The 20,086-nt window shown below is 54.4% G+C and overlaps 2 protein-coding genes across 5 annotated transcripts in view; both read left to right on the top strand.

Annotated features, from left to right (window-relative positions):
* The first annotated feature begins 1,098 nt into the window (after positions 1–1,098).
* Positions 1,099–6,570, top strand: KLF17 (KLF transcription factor 17). Of its 2 annotated transcripts, none has more exons than XM_086462136.1 (3): positions 1,099–1,305; positions 1,517–2,486; positions 3,300–6,570. In XM_086462136.1, exons 1-3 carry the CDS (start codon positions 1,162–1,164, stop codon positions 3,473–3,475), a joined length of 1,290 nt encoding a protein of 429 aa, XP_086318262.1. In that variant the 5' UTR covers positions 1,099–1,161; the 3' UTR covers positions 3,476–6,570. The 2 variants fall into 2 exon arrangements, with proteins under 2 accessions (XP_086318262.1, XP_086318264.1); XM_086462138.1 differs by having other exon boundaries at positions 1,099–1,254.
* A 4,691-nt stretch (positions 6,571–11,261) lies between these two features.
* The window catches only part of DMAP1 (DNA methyltransferase 1 associated protein 1), a 31,919-nt gene continuing 23,094 nt past the window's right edge, over positions 11,262–20,086 (top strand). For all 3 annotated transcript variants that reach the window (XM_086462914.1, XM_086462916.1, XM_086462915.1), the window contains exons 1-4: positions 11,262–11,526; positions 14,282–14,373; positions 14,994–15,189; positions 19,512–19,670. In XM_086462914.1, coding sequence (XP_086319040.1) covers positions 11,326–11,526; positions 14,282–14,373; positions 14,994–15,189; positions 19,512–19,670 — 648 coding nt within the window. In that variant the 5' untranslated portion in view covers positions 11,262–11,325. The remainder of the gene's footprint in view (positions 11,527–14,281; positions 14,374–14,993; positions 15,190–19,511; positions 19,671–20,086) is intronic.

Here is a 20,086-nt window from a genome sequence, read left to right on the forward strand (position 1 = left end):
TGTCTCTTGTGAGGTGGGAGATCCCAGTTTCCTCATGTCCTCTGCCATGGGAAGCCTCTGGGCAGATAGCACTGTCCCCAGGTGCTCTGCAGAGAGGGCAGGGTTGGACAGCCAGCCTGTGGCCCCCACAGCAGGGTGGTCAGAGGCTTGGACGTGGCGCTAGTCCCCAGGCAGGGCAGACAAATGTCCCACAGGGGCTGTGGGGCGAGATGAGGCGACACAGGCAGGGTGCCAGCCCCCTGTCAGGGTCTGCCGGGCAGTTATCTCTGCTCGCACACACACCCTGCACACGGCCAGATGGGAGCTGGTGTACTCTGGGCTGCTGATTGCCTCACCGACAGCACCGGCGCGGGGGGACGCGGCCTCACGGGCGCCGTTACATGAAAAGAGAGCTGTGGGGGTACCGGGGCTCAGCCACCGCGGCCCAGCTCCCCGGCTGGCATAGGCACCCGTTGCGATGGCACGTTTGCTTGCTGACACGCTCGGCATCCCCCACGGCGAGCGCTGTGCCGGGCTTGCTGGCCGGCGTGCTCTCAGCTGTGACCCTGCACCAGACCTCCCCGGCACACTCCCGCTCGTGTCCATGCACGCTGCCAACGCGACACGGCCCCCCAGTCGGGGCAAGGTGCCGGGGGACCCCCGGTTCTGCGATCTACAGCCCCCCTGCCCGCTCGCAGCGTAGGGCAAGGCGTCAGGGCACCGCTGCCCCACTCACGTCGTGGGGACGGGCAGGAGGGACTCTCGGCTTTGCGGTCCACACCGACACCCCCTGCCCCTTCTCTCGCCGTGGGGCAGGGCGCGGGTGCACCCGGCTACGCAACCCAGGCCGGCAGCGTGGGGCAGGACGCAGGGACCCCCACCACGCTGCCCCGCCCCGGCCGCGCGGGCAGCCGGAGCGCCGTCAGGGCAGGGGCGGCAGCCAAACCCCGCCCGACGGGGCGGCCACACGGGAGGGGGCGAGCCTCGGGCGGTAGGAGAGCCAATGGGAAACGGCGGCGGTGAATATCAATACCGGCTGGGCCAATAGGGGCGCAGCCATGCTGTTAACAGCTTAGGGGCGCGGGGCGGTGCAGAGCAGCGCTACCGCCGCCGCGGGGAACGGAGCGGTGCCGGGCTCCGTGCACCGCGCTCCGCCAGCCCGCCCCGGTTCCCCAGCCCACCATGGCGGCGGCTGTGGACGAGAGCGCCCTGCCCTCCATCTCCACTTTCGCCAACTTGCTGCCGCTGGAGGAGCGGCCCGCTGATATGCTTCACGTAAGCATCGGGCACTGGGGGAGGGGGAAGGGGGGTACGAGGGATGAGCGTGTTGGGCTGTGGCTCAACCGGGCTGGTGGGGGCGGCCCGCCTCCCGCCGTTTGAGGGCGTCCCGGGGGCGGTGCAGCCGGAGCGGTGCCGACCCGTCGGACGGGTTGGGGGGAGCTGCTGCCCCAAGCGGGAGGCGCGAAGCGCGGTGCCCGAGCGGCGGGCGCCGCCGCAGCCGTCGCCTCAGCGGTCCTGACGCCCCTCTTCCTCGCAGAGGATGCTGCAGCAGGACGGCGCTGCCGCCGTCAAGCGGGAGGAGGACGACTTGGGCAAGTTCGTGGACTTGGACTTCATCCTGGCACACACCAGCAGCGGCGGGCAGGGGCCGCCCGGCCCCAACTACCCCCTGCCCGAGACCCCCGAGAGCTGCGGCACGACCTACGACAGTGACGGCTCCTACCCCACGCCGGGCAAGTTCCCGGCGCCTTGCCCCGAGGGCCAGGGCCACAGCTACGTGGCCGAGCTACTCACGCCGGACCTGCCCGGCCACTGCGACCTACAACGGAGGGAGTACACGGAGCTGCGGGTGCCCGGCGGCCCCCCCCACCCCCATCACCACCTGCCTCTGCACCCGGCCCTGGCCCGCTCGCAGCCCCTGGACCCCGCGCAGCCCTTCGGGCCCCGCATCAAGAAGGAGCGGCCGGAGGAGCGCGCCTGCATGCTGGGGCTGTCTGCCGCTGAGTACCTGGGGCCGGGTGTCGGAGAGCATAAGCCACGCGTGGCTCCGGGTCCCGGGCTGGGACCGGCGTCGGGGCCGCCGCTGCCCTACTCGGGCTTCGCCCACGGTCGCCTGGGCCCCGCCGAGGAGCCGCTGCCCGGCGCCGACCCCCACCTCCTGGCCGACCTGCCGCCCCACTACACCGTGGCCCCACACCGCTACGCGCCCCACTTCGCCCCCCAGCCGCCGCCGCCGCAGTTTCATGGACACTTCAGTGTTTTCAGAGATCCTCTGAAGGGGCCGGGGCCAGGCCCGGCGGGGCTACCCGGGCTGCTGGTCACGCCGCCCAACTCTCCGGTGCTGGAGTACTTCCCGGCCGGGCCGCCCCCCGAGGACTGCAAACCCAAGCGCGGCCGCCGCTCGTGGGCACGGAAGCGGACGGCCACGCACAACTGTGAATACCCGGGCTGCGGCAAGACCTACACCAAGAGCTCCCACCTCAAGGCGCACATGCGGACCCACACCGGTAAGGGCGCGTCCGGGGGGGATACGCAAAGGGTCCCGGGTTGGGGCGGACCGGGGCGCACGGTGAGACCCGCGAGCCCGCTCCGGCGGGGTTCCCGCGGGTGTGGAGGGGCGCCGGGGGAGGTGGCACTGGGGGCGCACGGAGAAGAACCCCGCGGTCAGTCCGGGGGCACTCGGAGCGTCCCCGTGGTGGGGTGGGGTCACCCAGAGAGACCCCGCGGGGCTGCACGGAGGGGTCTTGCGTGTGGGGCAGGGTGCAAGTGGGGATACCCCCGTGGTGGGGCCGGGCAGGGGCACACGGGACCGAGGCACACAGTGAGACCACACTGCCCCGGCCTTGGGGCCCAGGAGTGCCTGAAGGGGCCGGGTGTAGGAGCATATGGAGAAGCCCCCCCAGCTGGGCTTGGGGGTGAACGGAGGGGGAGACAGACTGGGGGTGTATGGTGAGACCCCCGGCAGAGTCGGGATGGGGTATGTGGTGTGGCCCCACAGCAGGGACAGGCAGGGGAGCACCCACAGTTTGGAGTGGGGGAGGGGCACGTAGAGGGGTGCTGCAATGGGGCAGGGGTGCCAGAGGATGCAGGTCACACGGGACAGCAGAGCACATGGGGAAGGGCAGGAAGATAGGGGACAAAAGGAAAGGTGGGTCAGACATAGGTGTACAGGGAACAAGTACACAGTGTGGCTCCCCTCTCCTAAGGGTGGTGGGCAGGGATCCCTCCCGAAAAGGGGGTGCTGGTTAGGGAAGCAGCGGGATGAAGGCATAGGGAGGATGGGGACCGCCAAGCCCACTGACATCCCCTCTCATCTGCAGGTGAGAAGCCCTACCACTGCACCTGGGAAGGCTGTGGCTGGAAATTTGCCCGCTCCGATGAGCTGACCCGCCACTATCGCAAGCACACGGGGCACCGGCCCTTCCAGTGCCACCTCTGTGAGCGGGCTTTCTCCCGCTCCGACCACCTTGCCCTCCACATGAAGCGGCACATGTGAGCAGCAGGCTGCAGCTGGACTCTGTCCCTGGAGCCAGCTCACGGTGTAAATAGCATCAGGCAAGGGATGGCACTGGGGAGCAGCCTGGCCACCCAGCCCTCTCTGCTCGTAGTTGATAACTAGTTTTCTCCTCCTGCCCCCACTGTGAGAGCTGGGCCCAGCCGAGTGGTGGGGAAGGGCTGCTTTGGGGCGTAGATAGGGAGCAAAGTTGCAAGAAGTGTCTCCAGCCCCTGCCCAGGCATCAGCACTCAGCTCCCTGTGCCTGAAGGGTCTCCCCCAGCCAGGCACGCGGGGACTGGGGAGGGCTGGTGGCAGCAGGGACCTTCTCCAGAGCTCCTGGCTTGTATTTGGCATCAGCTTAACCTTCTCCCCCCAAATCCTGGCACCCCTCTGTCTCCAGGGACTGTGGTGGCTGACTCTGGTCAGGTTTTGGCCGGAGACCTGTGCGCACTGGGTGTGCGGATCGTGGTGCTGGGAAGTGGGTTGCTGGTCTTCTCGGTTGTGGCCATCAGAACAAACCTCCTGACCCAAAAGCCCAGAGTGGATGGGACAAGGGTGGGACCTGACTGTGGCTCGTGGCTATAAAGGTTTGCAGGGGCTGGCAGCGCAGCGTCACCTTGCACAGGGAACTGGGATGCTCCTGTTTCCAGCTTGGGACCCTGCTGGGCAGTCTGATCCTGGCCGTTCCCACAGTTTTCTGCTTGGGAGCCTAAAATGGCTCTCCTGGCTCTTGTCTGCTTTCATTTGTCTTGTTCTTCCCCTCAGGATGACACCAGGTACTGCTGCAGCTGCCTTCCCCATGCTGCTTTTTTAAATTTAGTGTGTAAAGGACAGTGAGTCCAGTTATGAATGCCCGGGTCTCTGCTATACTTGAAACTTTTGTAGAGGGGGGAAAAAAAAACCTCAAAGGAAAATGAGTCTTTTTATGTGCAGCTTCTGCAAAGCGAGTTGTAAATTAAACAAAGCAGTAATATATAATGTTTCTGGGTTTTAATATATTTTTTTTCTTCCAGCTGGGAACACAGATGAGTCTCGGCTTTGGGAAGTGCACTGTCCCTGTCTGTGTATATTGTTAATTAACATTTCTCTGCTTGGGCACGTTAGGTCTCTTGCACTCTGAAATGTTACTTTTCTTTATATGCAAACTGTTGAAATATTGTGATCTGCTGTATAATAAATAAACAAGATGTAAACATGAAAGAGCCAGGAGAGTTTACTTTAAAGCTTTCTTCTAAGAGAAGAGGGTGAGGCTGGGCTTGCTTGTCAGTAAATATTTACATCGATGTTCATTTCTGCTTAAGCTAGCTGTGGAGGATCGATGGGGAACGCCCAAGCCTCGGCACCGAGCAAGATCTCCTGTGCAACAGCTCTTGAGTCACCCCACTTCCCTGTGCCTCAGTTTCCCTAATCTGCAGATGGGGCAATTGTGGCACTGGGATGGTGTGACTGGTCCTGCAGTGAGTCATCCCCAACAGGAATGGCAGCCGAAACCATGCTGGGAGCCTTGCTAGTCCTGTCTTCCTGAGTGGTCCCGTCCCGCTGTCCCCTGCAGCGGGAGCTCTGTGGCACCGGCCTTGTGGTCATGACCAGGAGGTCGGTGGCAGCTGCCTGGTCCTGTGTGCTGTCTCTGCTGTCCTCCCAGGGGTGGCTCAGCAGCTTGGTGGGGTTAGGTGCTGAGGTTTCCCTGCATTAATACGTGGTGACTCAGCACAAGCGTGCTGGCAGGTCCTGAGCTCAGCAAGCAGGTCTGGTTCCATCCCTCCCTTCCTCCCACGGCTGATTACCCGTGATGCATGCATCCCTCCAAAGGCCGGGACTTGTCCAGACCTGACACCATGCTGGCAGTGCAGCGAGCACATCGTATGGGCTGAGCAGTGTCCTGGCCCAGAGTGGCGGTGGCTTCTTCCTCCCGTGCTTGCTGCCACAACCCCCAGCCGAGGGCCAGGGCCGGGGGATGCCCTGGGGCTTACTGCCCTGCAAGTGGAAATGGGATGTAGCTGTGCTGTCAGTGTGGGCTGGGCAGGGCTGATCGTGCTCCTTCCCTGTTTCCCGCTTGCAGCTGCGGAGAGTCGAGATGGGAATGGCAGAGCGGGGCTGATGGCCCCTGGAGGGGCAGCTGGTGTTTTGGAGTTGGGCTTAGTGTGCTGGGGACAGCACCCAGCCTTGGGGTCTTCCCTGAGCAGGTATAAAAGCGTGAGTGTCTTCAGGCAGGGTGGCAGGAGCTTGGGGTGTCATGTCCTGCCTGCAGGGACTGTGGGACTTCATCCACAGGTGTCATAGATCCACCAGGCTAAATCGCTTGTCCTTTCCACAGCTGCCTCCACTCTCTGCCCCACTTTCTGAGAGGTGCCTGTGTGGGGGTGACTGTGCGGGGACACGTGACCTGTGATGGGGTACCAGGGCTGTCTCACCCCTGGGATCCCCAGTACCCATGGGCAAGGGTCCGATGCTGGCGGGGTGGCCGGAGCAAAACTGCTGCCTCTTCCCTGGAGACTTGTTCAAAATGTCACATAGAGGGAGAGGGAAAGGTGTGGGCTGTTTGAATTAGCGATGAGTCAGGCTGGCAAAGCCAGATGGGGAGAGAGTGCGTGCCTGCGTGTTTGTGTGTGTATAAGTAATCTCTGGCTTTGTGTTTTTATTATGATTATTATTTTTATTTCCAGGGGAACGATGAATTTCTCCAACCATCCTGTCCCACTGGAAAGGCTGGCTCTGCTGTCCTGTCCTCCCTAAGCATCCTGGGAGCTGAGGTGACGGTCCACGGCTGTTTTGAGGTTCAGCTGTGAGATTAGACCACAAACCAGTTCTTCCTTGCCTTTCATCATCACTGAGCCAGGGCGGGAGCGAGGTCTGGCTCTGCTGCCGCTGCCTTACATGGAGGCAAGAGAGGAGAAGGCGCTTTGGCTCCTTCTCTGGGCAGAGCTGCTCCAGGTTTGCTTCCCTGGGCCTGGGGCAAGGCACTCCTTTGGGCACATGATGGGGCACGGCCGTCGCATGGACTGGTATGGCTGGGAACCTCACCTGGGCAAGGAGCGGCTGTAGTGGAAAAGGCAATTATGGTTAATTTGTTGTTAATAAAAAACACCCTCTTCCAATTGTCTGGGCCAAGACACATTCTCTGTTGGAGGAGGGAGCCTAGTCCTGTCCCCAGCAAAGCCTGCCTTGCAAAGTGATGAGGGCAGCAAGAAAACACCCTTGGCAACACTGAGGAAGGCAGGGCTGGGGTGCAACCCCTGCCTGTGGTCCGTGCACCTGTGGTCAGCTGGAAGGCCCTTTGCCCTGGCCTGGCAGGGGCATGCAGGGACCCAAGATGTACCAGTCAACCAGGTGGGACATTGCTTTGCAGGAGACGTGGCACTAGCAGTGTGTTCTGCGCAGTGGCTGTGCTAAAGAGGAGAGGGGGATGATCCGGAGAAGCCAGGCTGGTGCCTGAAGAGCTGATTTTACCTACATACAACCCCCAGGCCTGTGGCTGGCATAGCCTGGGGCAGGTCCTGGTGTCCTGGATCACATGCTGGGCTCCTGCAGGGCTGGTGCAGAGGGAAAGCTGACTGGCAGGGCAATGCCACAGTGCCCATGCCACCGTGCCCACATCGGGGCCACACAGACCCTGCTCTGGGCTGTATGTCCCACCACCAGCCTCACCTTCCTTTCCTCTCTTCGCAAAAAGGCCCCTGGAAGCTGTGATGGTGGTGATGCACAGGTCCTTGCTCCCCCCAGCAAAACTTAAGGTGCAGCACTGTGGCTGTGGCTTTAGGGTACAGTCGAACCGGCACAGCAGAGAGGCAAGTGGGGAAAGGAAGGAGCAAGGCATGGAGAAACACCTCCCAGCAGAGGGGTGAGTCATGTGGCCACAGCATGGCCTGGCACCATGCAGTCACCTGCCAGCAGTACTGGGGCCCTGGGGGTTTCATAGCTGGAAGAGGGGCGAAAGAGCAGCTCAGGTGGGTTTCGTCCTCTGGGGATGACCCAGCTTGTGGGGATCCCCTGTGGTGCAGCCAACGGGTCCCACAGAGCTGGCCCAGGGTTGCGGGTCTATGGGGAGAAACAGTGTTGCAGGTCTGGGAGGGCTCCTTGCCCATGGCTTGACCCTGGTGTTTCTGAGATCCACAGGGACAGCACGGGGTGAGGGGACAGGGGTGCTGGAGGTGGGACTCAGTCTAGGTGCTCCAGGGTGGGAGGGACAGCTGACACAGACCTTTCCTCACCACAACGCGAGGTGGAAGCTGTACCACATGGCATGTTTGGGCTGCCCGTCCCACCCCAGCTGGGCCAAGGTGTCCCTGCTGAAGGATGCTCCCAGACCAGGTGTCCCACCTCCTGGTGGGGCAGTGGGAAATGTCCCATCCTTGTCACGAGGGGAAGGTCCAGCAGCCTGCCCCCACATCCCTGCCACTTGGGGTGGGCCAGGCGCCGTGATAGCGGGGCTGTGGCTGTCACCGCACCCTTAGGAAACATTTGGCTTCAGGCACCTGAACCCACTGGGAAGCGATAACTCCCTGGCTTGCTTGCCCTGCCTGGACTCACACCTGGTGCTATCGTGCCTTAGTCATACACCGAGAGTTTTTCCACTGCTGGGCCCCAGATAACCTCCTCCTGCCCCACTGGCCACAGTGTTTGCACTTGTCCTCCTCTGCTGGTGCCAGGCTGGGAGACACGCATACCTTGAGCCCTGGGCTGGAGGCACACACACACCTGGCCTGGGGTCACCTTTGGCCATGCCTGGCAGCCGGGGCACGGGCAAAGGGCATTAGGTGCATCCTTCCCCCAGGACCCTGGGGTGGGTGGGCAGCTGGCCTGGAAGGGGCCAGCACTGCCTTCCTGCTAGGCCTAAATGCGAGGGACATCCTTTCCCCTGCTGCTGGGTGTCAGTGAGGCTGCCCAGGCTTAGTACCCTGTGCCTGCAGGACAGCAGGAGGTGTGTGATGGGGTTGCAGTGACAGGAGAGTGATGTTGGCTGTTGCGGTCCCCCCGCCAAAGCCCCGGGGCGCAGAAGCACGGGGCTCCCCAGCCTTGCTGGCTTTCCCTGACCCGCTGCATTCCCTGGGCTCTCCCTATGTCCTGGCAAAGCACAACCTCTGTGCTCTTGGGAGTGACAGACCTGAGCACATGTCCCTGTGCAGGACTCTCAAGGATGGACCACGTGTGTGTGGGCTGATCAAGGTCTCCAGCTGTGTCCCTTTGGTCTTTGAAGGCTGTGCAAGCTCTGGGATGCAGCAGTGGCTGCCCAGAAACAACATCTCTGGGTCCTTTTGAAGGCAGTGCTAATTGCTCCACTGCTGATCACATTAGCAGAAGCACCCAGATAACGTGTTTCCGTGTTTCGCTTGTGGGTCCATACAGCTCCTGGTGGGACAGCCCCACAGTGACACCCACACTCACAGAGGTGCGGGGGAGGCAGGCTGTGAATAGTGCAGCACAGCTGCCCACAATCTCCATCTTTCATGAGGTTAAAAAGCTGCTACCCTGGGGAGAAGAGCTCAAAACATGCTGTGCACTTAGTTTGTTGAAGAGGAGCGAGTTGATCACACTGCACTGGGGCAGAGCTTGGGCTAAGCCGTGCTGGAATAGGGCTGGAAGCTGGGCTTAAGCAGGTCGGGTCTAAAAGTGGGGGATAGAATCAAAACCCAAGGACACTGGATGGCCACTTGTCTCTGGATTTTTTTTCAGGACTGGGTTGTGTTTTCTGTAAGTACTGTTTAACAACACGAAGAGATTGTGAACGACCCACCAGTAAGGGGCAAAAAGAGAGGTCCTCTTTCTCTGATCTCTCTGAACAGCAGTGCCAGGCTTGCCAGGCAGGCAGAGTGGGAGTGAGACTGCAAAGGCAGAGGAAGGGGGCACTGGGACAGCCTGTCTCCCTCTGCAGATCTACCTTGGGTGAGTGTGCAACCCACCTCCAGGCCAGCTGTGGCACAAAAGCAAGGAAAGGTGCTAGAAATTCTTAGGAATGGCCACATGGTGCAGGGAAGACTTGGGTGGATGTGACAAGAGCTGAGAGCAGGACAGGAGAAACCTCAGGATCAGCTCTGACCTTGTGGGAGGAAGGGCCAAGATGCTAAAAGTCATCCCTGGCAGCATGGGAGTGGGCAGAAAAGGGGTTAAATGATTCCTAGGGTCAACAGATGACACTCCAGGGGTGTCACTAGTTCCCATTGGGGCACACTGCACTGGCTGGGCCCTGGTGTGCAGATGACCTGCTAGTCTCTGTGGGAAGGGATTGCCAGTGGGATGGGAAGGTGGCAACTCCAGCACAGGCTGGCTGGCGTTCAGAAGCTGTGTGCTGGAGTCACCCTAGCACAGCAGGGTTTCAGCTCATCTCGGAGCACAGAAGAGATCCCCTCAGGGGCACCCCCTCTTTTGGGCTATCCAAGGTGGCTGGCACATCCCTGTAGATCTCTGTGCCCCGTGTCGAAAGGACAAACCTCTGCCAGGCAGCTTTGCTCTTGCCACAATGCAGCAGGAAGGTGGTTTCTCAAAGTCCCTCCTGGCCCCACACTGCTGTTCTCGCCCTTCCCTGTTCCCTCCTCTCTTTCCTCCCAAATGGAAGAGGAAACCGGACAGTCCTATTAATACAACTTTCACTCCTGGCTGCCTGCAGCCTCAGGTAAGCACTGCAGCTGTGGAGCGCTTTGGGAGGGTTTTCTTGCCAAGCGTGAAGGCAAGGAGCATACACTTTGTAAAGCAAAGCTGGGACGGGCAGCCCAAACGTGCCATGTGGTGCAGCGCCCACCTGGCAGGTGGCCACCTGGCATGGCTGGCTCGCCGCCGGCGAGGCTGACACGGGCTAGCGGGGAGAACTGGAGGGTGCGACAGCTGTGAGTGCCTTGGCACCCAGCGAGGAGATGGGAAAACTCCATACAAGCTCTGTAGGGAACTGGGGTCAGCCCCAAGACCCCCAGGAGATCAGGGCACTGTGCTGGGCTGCCCTCTGCCATCGTGCAGTGTGGGCAGTGGCTGCCTGCCCCATGGCCCTGGTGTCCCCAGCGGAGGCAGAGCCTAGTGACCCGTCACCGAAGTCCGGGGGGAATGGGCGCCCCCGCCTTGTCACCTCGGGCAACTTGGGGTCGAGCGTGGGAGCACCCTGGATGGGCCCGCGCGCCCTGAAGCCCCCTGCTCCCGCACACGGGGCGACCCACGGCCACGGCCCGGGCTCGGAGACACCGGTCCGGCTCGGGCGGAGCACGGCTGTGCTGCCACCTCCTGGCGCGGGAGCCCGTCCCCCCTGCGGTGGGCTCTCCGCCCTAAGCGGGGAGGAGGTGCGTCGGCCACAGGCGGGCCCGCGGCGGCCGCTACTCGCTGGGAGCGGGGCGCGAACCCGCCGCCCCACCCCTCGCCCCGCCCCCCCGTGGTGCGTTTCCCAAACGGCTCCGGGCATTTCCGGGAGCCCCCCCCGGCGGAAGCGGAAGTGGTTCTGCCCGGGTCACTGTATTAGTCGCACCGTCCTGGTGGCTGAGGAGCCGGCGCCGGTGGGTGAGCGTGGGACCGGCTCGGCTCGGCTCGGTTCAGTTCAGCTCGGCTCGGCTCCGCTGTGTCCCCGCGGTGGCGCCTCGTCCCTCCTGTCCTCCCGCGGGCTTCGCGGGACCTCGCCGTGGGGCTTCGGGCCGCGGGCTTGGCGTGCGTGGCCCCCGGGAGCGGCCGGATACAAGGCCCCGTTGTTGGGCCTGGGGGTGGGGAGGTGGCTGAGGGATGCGTATGTATGTGTGTGTGTATATATATATGTATACACATATATGTATACATATATATGGATGTATGTGTGTAGATATACACGTGTGTGTGTGTGTGTATATACATACACACACACACACATATGCGTGTTTGCGTGTGTATGGGATAGCCCCCGCGGGATGCGCACGTTAACCCCGTCCCACTGGTTTCTCTCCCTGCCTAGAGCTGGAGGGGCAGGACAGGACGGTGGCAGAGAAGGCCAGCGGGCAGGTGGAGAGATGGCGACGGGCGCGGATGTGCGGGACATCCTGGAGCTGGGCGGCGTAGAATCAGAGAACACGGGCACCATCAACAAAAAGGATATCATCAACTCTGATAAGGTGAACTGTGGTGCTGGAAGGGGCCACTGCTTGTTTTCTAGGCACTGACTTACTGTGCATGAGGTGTCTGGGGTGAATATTGGAAAAAAGATGGAAATGAAGCATGTTCCATTTATTTTTGGTCTTCCTAGGAGTATCTGGAAATGCTTGGAGGCCCCTACTCCTGGGTTCCTGGTGTTCTTAGTTCACGGTGCTGTGGCATTTAGGGTGCTATTTAAGTTGGAGCTATATAAGTGTTCTCCTGGTGACATGGGCCTGGCCTCAGGACATTTTCAGCTGTCTCTAAAATTCCCATTTTGTGGAGTAAGTGTGGAGTACGTTTACCATCTAGCCCACAAGCAGATGGAAATAATAGAACATAGTCCTGTTTTAGAAGAAAAAAAGCACTATCTGACTTGATCGAACAGTAAATGTCTTTAAACCATGGGAACAGTCCCTGTGCAGGAAAGGTGTTTGGCTGGGGTTTGGGAGAACTGGGATCTGTGGCCAGTAGGAATGTGGGCAAGTTAGTAAGCTCTGCTAAGGGTGTATGCTGTCATGTGCTGTGTTCTATGTGGTAATATGCTACGGTATGTTGTTGCCTTCTGTATTTTAGATTTGGGCAAGGTCTTGGCTGTCCTATGCTTTGCAGGCTGTTGGGAAGGTCACAAGTAGTTATGAGATGTGGAGGTGCTTCGGAAGGAGATGAGGGAGACAAAATCTGCAGGAGCTCTCTAGTACAGACGTGGTCTGATTTGAAGTACAGCCTCTGTATTTGTTTGGAAAAAAAAACCAAACCAAAATCAAACATACACAACCACCCCATCACTGAAAGTACTTCCTGACTGCCTTTGTTTATCTCTGAAACGTTTGTCTCTGAAGGACAGTGGTTTCCTGACTGCCTTGCAGGGGATAGGACACATAGTATAATCGGTGTAATGGAAAACTGATGAGTTTCAGTAATTCAAAGGCTGAAATGTTAAAATGACCAGTTATCAGCTGTGGTAGTGGATAGTGAATCTGGTGAGCAGCTTGTTGGCTGGATTCAGCCTGCGATGTGCCTCTGAATGTTTGGAGTTGCGAGTTCTTTACTTCTTTTATTCAGATGTGTTTCTTAGCTAGCAGAGACCTGAAGGAGTACTGGTGGCTCTCTGTCTCTCATGGAGCAGAGGATAAGACTGGTTTCTCCTTATATTTACTGTAATGGAAAGGGAGGCGCAGCAAGATGTTTTGGGAGGAGGGCAGGAGGCCACTTGCCACTGTGAGTGAAACATTCTGAATTTCTGCAAAGTACAGAAACTAAATCAAACCAAGGGTATAAGCCATTATCGCGTGGAGAGAGCAAAATTGCTAATAGCAGTGCAGCACTTGCTCAGGAAATAGATTTGTTCTCAACTAGAAAAGAAACAGATTGGTGTCTTTAAATCATGAGAGAACGATGAAGTACTTTTGAGTCCGTTAGTGACTGAGAGTGTTAAAATAAAATGTTTTTATGCCTAGAAATTTTACATCAGCAGGACCAAGTAATTTTGTTCTCAACTCCTAAAAGAGCTGGCTGAGCTGATCTCTGGCCTGCTGGTATTAACTTTTAATAAATCTGTGAACTTTGGAGGAATTCCAGAAGCCTATGTTCAAACAGGGTCTGTGGTGACCTGTGGGTAACTGCCTTAGTTGGCCTCGCATCGCTGCTGGGCAAAGTGATGGACATGCCAGGAGAAAGATGTTTGATAGGAGTGAAAAGGTGCTAATATAATGAATGTCTGTCATGAAGTTTTATAGTAGTTGTAGTCCAAGCTGGTAGGTTTTTTTTTTTTTTTTTAATGGGATCTTGAATTTGCTTGATAAAGGTGACTGTATGGATTTAATACAATTTATGACACAGTGTTAGTTTTACTACTGCAAAATATTCTGATCTAAAAGTTGGTAGCAATGTGGTAAACAAGTACTTAAAAGGGGTGATATGGCTAGCAGTTATCAAGGTGGTATGGTTAGAGCAAATGCTCTGGACTACTCAGTAAACTTGGCCCACTTTAGTAAAGGGTACCTTGTTAATGTGTCTGTTACTGTGTCTGCCTGAATCCGAAGCTGATTGCTTTATGAGCTTGCATATATGATATGACGTGGACTGTGTCTTAGAAACCATCAGTTCTAACCAGATTTTAGGGGTTAGACTGAGTCATCTACACTGAATTCCTAGTGTGAAGAAACTACCTTAAAAAAAAAAAACAAACCCCACCATCTTTGCTGTATAGATGGGAGAGTGGAGGTGGGAGCAAGGGTTTGTAGGTGATACCAGTAGTTTTGACATGGGGCTACTGCAAGGGCTTGATCACAACTGTTAGAAACTGAGGTTGCTGCAGAACAAAGTGCAAAAACCCAAGAGAGGGTGGGAAGATATTTCTTATTATATTCTCTAAAAGGTAGAGAATCACTTAAGTGCATTAATACCATCGTGTGAGGATAGTGTTTACCTAGTAAAAAAAAAAAAAGGCTTAGTGCACCAGCCCCTGAAAACTACAGCCAGATGTTCAACTTGGAATTTAAGTGTAGTTATCAGTAACCACAAATGTCTTGAGTACTGGTGAGTGCTATCACTGAAAGTGGGCACATTTTGTCTGTCAGTGTCTTTCACCAGGAACAGGCACTTTCCTGGAGAAATTCAAGGTGTCTAAAAACAAACAAAAGTGAAAACCATTACAGGGCGCCAGTTTGTGTAGTTTAATGTTCCCTAAGGGATTGTTACTTCTGAATCTAAAATGCAATTCTTTTGTTTCAGAAAAAATCCAAGAAGTCTTCAGAGACATTGACGTTTAAGAGGCCGGAAGGAATGCACCGAGAAGTTTACGCGCTCCTTTACTCTGACAAAAAGTAAGAGCTTGTGGTCGTCTGTGCAGGTTGTGGGGTAGCCTTCACTTTTGGTGGCAGGGCAGCGTCCTCTTGAAGCCACGGGCAGCCTTACTTCCCAGATTGATTCACCTTTGTGCTTGGCCCATGCTTGTGCCCTTCTCTCTTAGACAGTCCTGGACAGTGTCTGTCTTCTCTTTTCTAAATTTGAGGGGTTTGCTCTGCGTACGAGATGAATTAGGTACAGGCATGATAGTCTAGTGCAGACAAGGCGGTGTTCTTGCCCTTCTGTATCTAAATCTCTTTATTCACATCTGGGAATAGCACCTGCTTTTATTTCTGCAAAAAAAGTTCCGCTGCAGCCTGCGTTTAGCTTGTTACGGATTATGGCCTTGCCTCAGATGTCTCTTGCATAGTTTGCTTTCCAGGTGGTTCTGTTCAAACCCATCTGGGATGTGTATTCTGTCCTCTTGATGCGGGGAGCAGTGCAGTCTGGGAAGTGCAAAACCTGGAATAGAACTTAAACTCAGGTTTTCCCACCCTAAACATTGTGGTGTCAGGTCCCACTCTGAGTCTGAAATCTCTTTGAGTTAGTCCTGGACTACTGCTTGGTTCTTGTCAGCCAGTGCTTTTCTCCACCACAGGGATGCACCTCCACTGCTGCCAAGTGATACAACTCAGGGTTATCGAACAGTCAAAGCAAAACTGGGGTCCAAGAAAGTCCGGCCTTGGAAGTGGATGCCTTTCACCAACCCAGCGAGAAAAGATGGAGCGATGTTCTACCACTGGAGGAGAGCAGCAGAGGAAGGGAAGGACTACCCTTTTGCCAGGTTCAATAAAGTAAGTGGGAGCACTTTCAAACAAAAGCGTATAAATAGCAGCTGGAAAATACCCTTCGGTCAGCTTCTTGAATGTCCAGACAGGAAGTTGGTTCTTTCAACAAGTGAAGGCAGAGTTAGATTTGGCAATTGCATTTTAAATTTCTGCATGGCCTGCAGCGATGCGACCCCAGACTATGATGTTGCCAAGTCATTCAAGCTAAGTGGGCTCAGTGTGTGGTCAGAGCTTGCTAGAGCCCCCTGTGTTTCAGGTATGCAGTCAATGGTTTGGTAAGGAGGCACTCTGCCATCTAATTTGGTTCCTAACCAACATCCTCCCACTGATTACAAGCTCAGGGTAGTAACAGATACTCTATTCTGAGCGAGACATTAAAGTCATAAGTCTTGTTATTTTGCCCAGTATGAAAAAAATCGCTTGAGCTTCATGACCAAAAAGCTGGCTTGCAGCTTCTTGGCCAAATTCCAGCACAGGTGCTGAATTGCGTTGCTTTCCCTCTGAAATTGCTTCTGTGGTATATGTGTGGTGCAGTACCCTGTTCTTTGCGTCTTATTAAATTATCACAATGTGTTGTTGTAGTCTCCTGCTGTCTTTTGTCCCAGATGTATCTGCTTTGAGTGGCTGGGCTTTCATGTATATGCACAAAGAAAACTACATCAAGATTTTTACTTCAAAGTCAGGACCTCCAAAGTTAGGAAGAAGCAGAGTTAGGGTGCCTCCATAATGTGATTTAACCCCCTTCATGATGCAAATCTGAAGGGGAGGAAAAAAAAAAGCGTGTGCTAACATGATTCCACAAAAGCTCTGCTTGTGTATAACTATATACAACATTCTAAGTTTGTAACCCACAGAGCATCAGCTCTAACAAAGCCTGGCTTCCTGCAGAGTTAAGTGGTCGGTTGACCTTATGTTAGAAGGCTCAAGCTCTGACTGATGCTTTTCCTCTTGCTGGGACATTAGTAAGAGCCTCCTGTGGTATCTGTTCTCTGATGTCTAGGGTGGAAGTCTGAAGCGTGACTCGCTTTGTCAAGGCACCTAGCTAGCTGTCTGGGTGAAACTTTGGGAGTATAATTGTCTCTAAGACTCTACTGCTGTAACAGTTTTTGGCTGAGTTCAACTGAGTTTATCAGAGGGGGCCATACATGGGTGTTGTAATTATACGATTCTTGTTTCCTTTATCATGTACTGGGAATTGACAGACAGAAGAGCTTTCAGCAAGGCTGCAGCCTTTAGATTAGTGGTACAGACCTCTTCCATCTGCACATGCACAATTACATAATATTAGGAGCAAGTTGTTTCCCTTGTGGATCTGTGGTTGAGAGGATAGAAGGCACTGATGAGGAGTTTTGCAGATATTTGCTATATCAGAATAATTATTTACTTTTTTCCAGACTCTCTTGTAGGTTCCTTCTCACATACTTGATAACTCTGCCTGAATCTCTCGCTCCCCTTGGCATGAGCCCATTTTTCTATGTAGTCTGTTCTATTGGTCACTCAAGCTCTGTGCTTCCAGGCTCCAAACCAAATCCCTCCTTTTCATTGTGAGATACAAAATGTAAACTTAAGTTTCACAGTGTACAGTGAGCCTTGATCGAGGGTATGAAATAGGAGTATAAAAGCAGCTTCACTGGTGTCAGAGCAAAGGCATCTCTCAGCCGTTATTGTGTTTCTGGCTACTTAGTAAAGGCTTAGAGAAAGAATATGAGAATGGGGCAAATATAGAGCATTTTTTCCTAGCTTCTGCTGGTCTTTGGCTTAAGGATTTCTTAACTTGGAATTTGTTTTCAATAGTTCTTGCTAGCTAGGTTCAGGGCAGAAAGCTGCTTTGTGAATATCCCATGGTAATGAGTTCTTCAGATTGATTTTGTATGATGTGCGAAGGTGCTTTCTTCTGTCCATTTTAAACTGCTGCCTTAGGGTTTCATTTGGTGCCTCTGAGATCTTGTGTTACATAACGTAGTAAATTGTCCTTGCTATGTGCTGTGTTTTCCATAATTTGACATATATCTGCCCTTCTGTGCCCTGTCTTGCCCTTGTTGTTCTCAAATATCCTTTCTTTTGAAATAGATGGACTAGGAGTGAGTGTTTCACTTAGGGAAGCATGGCACATTTATGTATTGGCTGTGTTTCTCTTATGTCCCTGATCATTTTTATTGTTCAGTTTCTTTTCACCACTACTAGGCGTTGTGCTGATGTTTTCACAGAACTGTGTCATGGCTCCAGGATCTTTCCTGAACAGTTTCAGCTAATTTAATGCCCATGGTTGTGTGAGTTTACAGTGTGAAATGCAGGACTGAGAGGGGTTTTCTGGGCCATTGAATCCTCTTCTTGGCTCATTCAGGTCTTGCACCATCCAGTCCCCTTTCATAAACTGATCAAGTTCCTTTTGAAAAGCACTTGGATTTTCCTGCCTCTGTGCTTCCTTGGGAAGCACTTCCAGACTGTCTCTGCTCCATTTCTTATTTTCAGGGTAAGTTTTCCGTGTTAAATTGGCATTTCCTTGCAAGCCAGTTTCTTTGTCCTTATTTCGGTTGTTCTTTTCTTTCTGTGGGTCTTCCTTTCATTCCATCTAGCATACTTGAAACCTGCAGTCAGATTGCCTTTCAGACTTCCTTTGCTAGGCTCCTTTCTCTTCCAGTCTGCTGTGGGAAGACAAGCTCCCCACCCCGTTACTCATTCTTGTTGCTCTTCTCTGTACTTGTTCCCATTTCAATTCATCTTTCCTGAACAGGGGTCAGAGTTATAGTTGGTATTCCTGCCAAAGGTCTCGTTAATGCAACTGAAACCCTGCCAGTGTCTGTTGGAAATCCCTCTCTTGGGGGTCATATTTGTATTTCATGGCTATGTTGCATTTGAACTTATAATCATCCCATGGTTGGCTTAAGCTTTCCATCTGATGGGTTTCTCCTCACTTCTCAGCAGCTGTCACCTGAGCAGCCATGAATGGAGCTGGGGAAGTGTTTTGGGGACTGCTCTTTGCTCTTGTCCCATTCTCTTCTCTGATCAAGTATCTGCCCCCTTCCCACTGCAGAGGGCCCTTTTGGCTCTTTTCATTTATGTATGCTACTTGAGAATTTTTTTTTTCATGATGTATACAGGACACCTTTATGGTGTCTAGTAGGGTGGCTTTTCTCCTGGTGGAAGTGGTACTTGAAGGTTAAGGTGCAGTGCCTCCCCAAGAGATATACTTCACCTTTAAGCTTCTGTATCTAAGTGGTGGAAGAAGGGCAGTGGACTTAAAGAAGCTGTTATTTGGAGGCTCAGAAATGTTCCTCTGAGCTGTATGGAGTTCATGAGGATGACTTTTCTGGCATAGGACTCAGGAGGCCATAGAGATGTTGAAGCATGTGTGCTGCTCGCATGCACACGGTGTTTTCTTGTGGAGGCAGGACCTTCTCAGGCTGAGCAAAGTTCTACTGCGGGAGTGGTGGGAGGGGATAAGGGAGGAAAGCACAGGCTTGTGCTTTGCATTTTTGCTTTACCACACACTAGGACTTCCCCTAATACAGTGAGTATTTTCACTGTTCCTTTAGTACCCATGTGACACTTGTGTTCTGGATGGAGCCCTTGCAGAGCAGTTCTAGGCTGGGGACAGTGGTGTTGGTTTGACTTTTTAGGCACTTGGGACACTCTGAGAGTTGGATTGTTGTTTGGCCCTGTGGCTCTGCTGGAGAAAGGGTGGATGAGGAAGGGAGGGACAAGGTTGTTTGCCAAGTTTGTGGCCCTCAGTTGTACAGCAACCAGCGTTTCAGATCTTCCTGGAGCTGTCTGTGCCAAACATGAAAGAAGTAGGTTGTGTATCAAAGTTAAAAGGTGTGCTAAAGACTAGGACTACCTACTGCTCCTTGCTTTTCTCGTTCGTCCTGCTGAGTGTGTCCTAAGCCAAGTAGAGTTGACTGTCAGAGCGGTTTATGTCAAGGTGTTGGTGCTGCTGTATGGGAGGAATGCAGGGAGACTGACTGAACCTTGTTTTCACTGTCATGTTAGCCTGATAATTTTGAAACCTGTAGTCAGGATGTGGGTTGCTGACCTCTGCCTGTCAGCCACCTGAAAGAGGTTTCAGCCTCCCAAGCAGTAGTTCCTGGTATGCTCCCCAGAATGTCATGTTTGTGTCCCTGAGATCACACACTGCTCCTTATCAAGTCCTCTGCCTGCTTGTCCTGTTTCCTACCAGGACCCATTGCTCAGGGTCCTGGCAGCCCCCTAGTGTCAGTGTGCTGCACTGGTTCTTGGCTCAAGTATCTTGTCCCTTACCTGCTGGCAGTGAGAAGGGTAGTGCTGCAAGACAGCTACCGTGTTGTTTTTTTTTTTTTTTCTCTGTATAGACAGTGCAAGTACCTGTCTACTCGGAGCAGGAGTACCAGATGTATCTCCATGATGATGCGTGGACCAAAGCTGAGACAGACCACCTCTTTGACCTGGCTCGGCGTTTTGATCTACGCTTTGTGGTGATTCATGACCGTTATGATCACCAGCAGTTCAAGGTGAGTCTCGGGGGCCAAGGTGCTGCTAGCAGCATGCTGCTATGGCATGTGCAGGGCTTGCTGCAGTGCAAAGACCAAATTACCTTTTATATCAACTTAATTAGGGGAAAATAATGAATTATTGGCAGCAAGGAATATTGAATTTCCAGCACAGGGCTTTGTTTGTAATTAAATCCACTGTGAGTTGTGCTTGTTCCCTGTTGTGTTTTATTAGAAAGTTAGATGGTTTGCCCCTGCCAGGAGAAGAACTCATTGTTCCTTGGAGAAAAGGCAGCTGGGGAGTTTGTTTAGGCTGAGCAGGATAGGAGTCCTTGATTCCAGTCCAGGCCATGGGAGAAGGATCAGCTAATGGTCCCTAGGGATTGGGATTTTTCCCTGGTGCAGCTCGGCTTTTGTTCTGACCTGGTGAAGGTTTC

This window comes from Leptosomus discolor, chromosome 3 (assembly GCF_034619465.1).
Source record: "Leptosomus discolor isolate bLepDis1 chromosome 3, bLepDis1.hap2, whole genome shotgun sequence".
Lineage (NCBI taxonomy): Eukaryota > Metazoa > Chordata > Aves > Leptosomiformes > Leptosomidae > Leptosomus > Leptosomus discolor.

What these genes read in the sequence shown, in the direction of transcription:
- KLF17 (XM_086462136.1), top strand. Translation starts at nt 1,162, where the DNA reads ATGGCGGCGGCTGTGGACGAGAGCGCCCTGCCCTCCATCTCCACTTTC. An exon ending in GGGGTACGAGGGATGAGCGT is followed by an intron (nt 1,306 to 1,516) that starts GTTGGGCTGTGG and finishes TCTTCCTCGCAG; the next exon opens with AGGATGCTGCAGCAGGACGG. An exon ending in GCACATGCGGACCCACACCG is followed by an intron (nt 2,487 to 3,299) that starts GTAAGGGCGCGT and finishes TCTCATCTGCAG; the next exon opens with GTGAGAAGCCCTACCACTGC.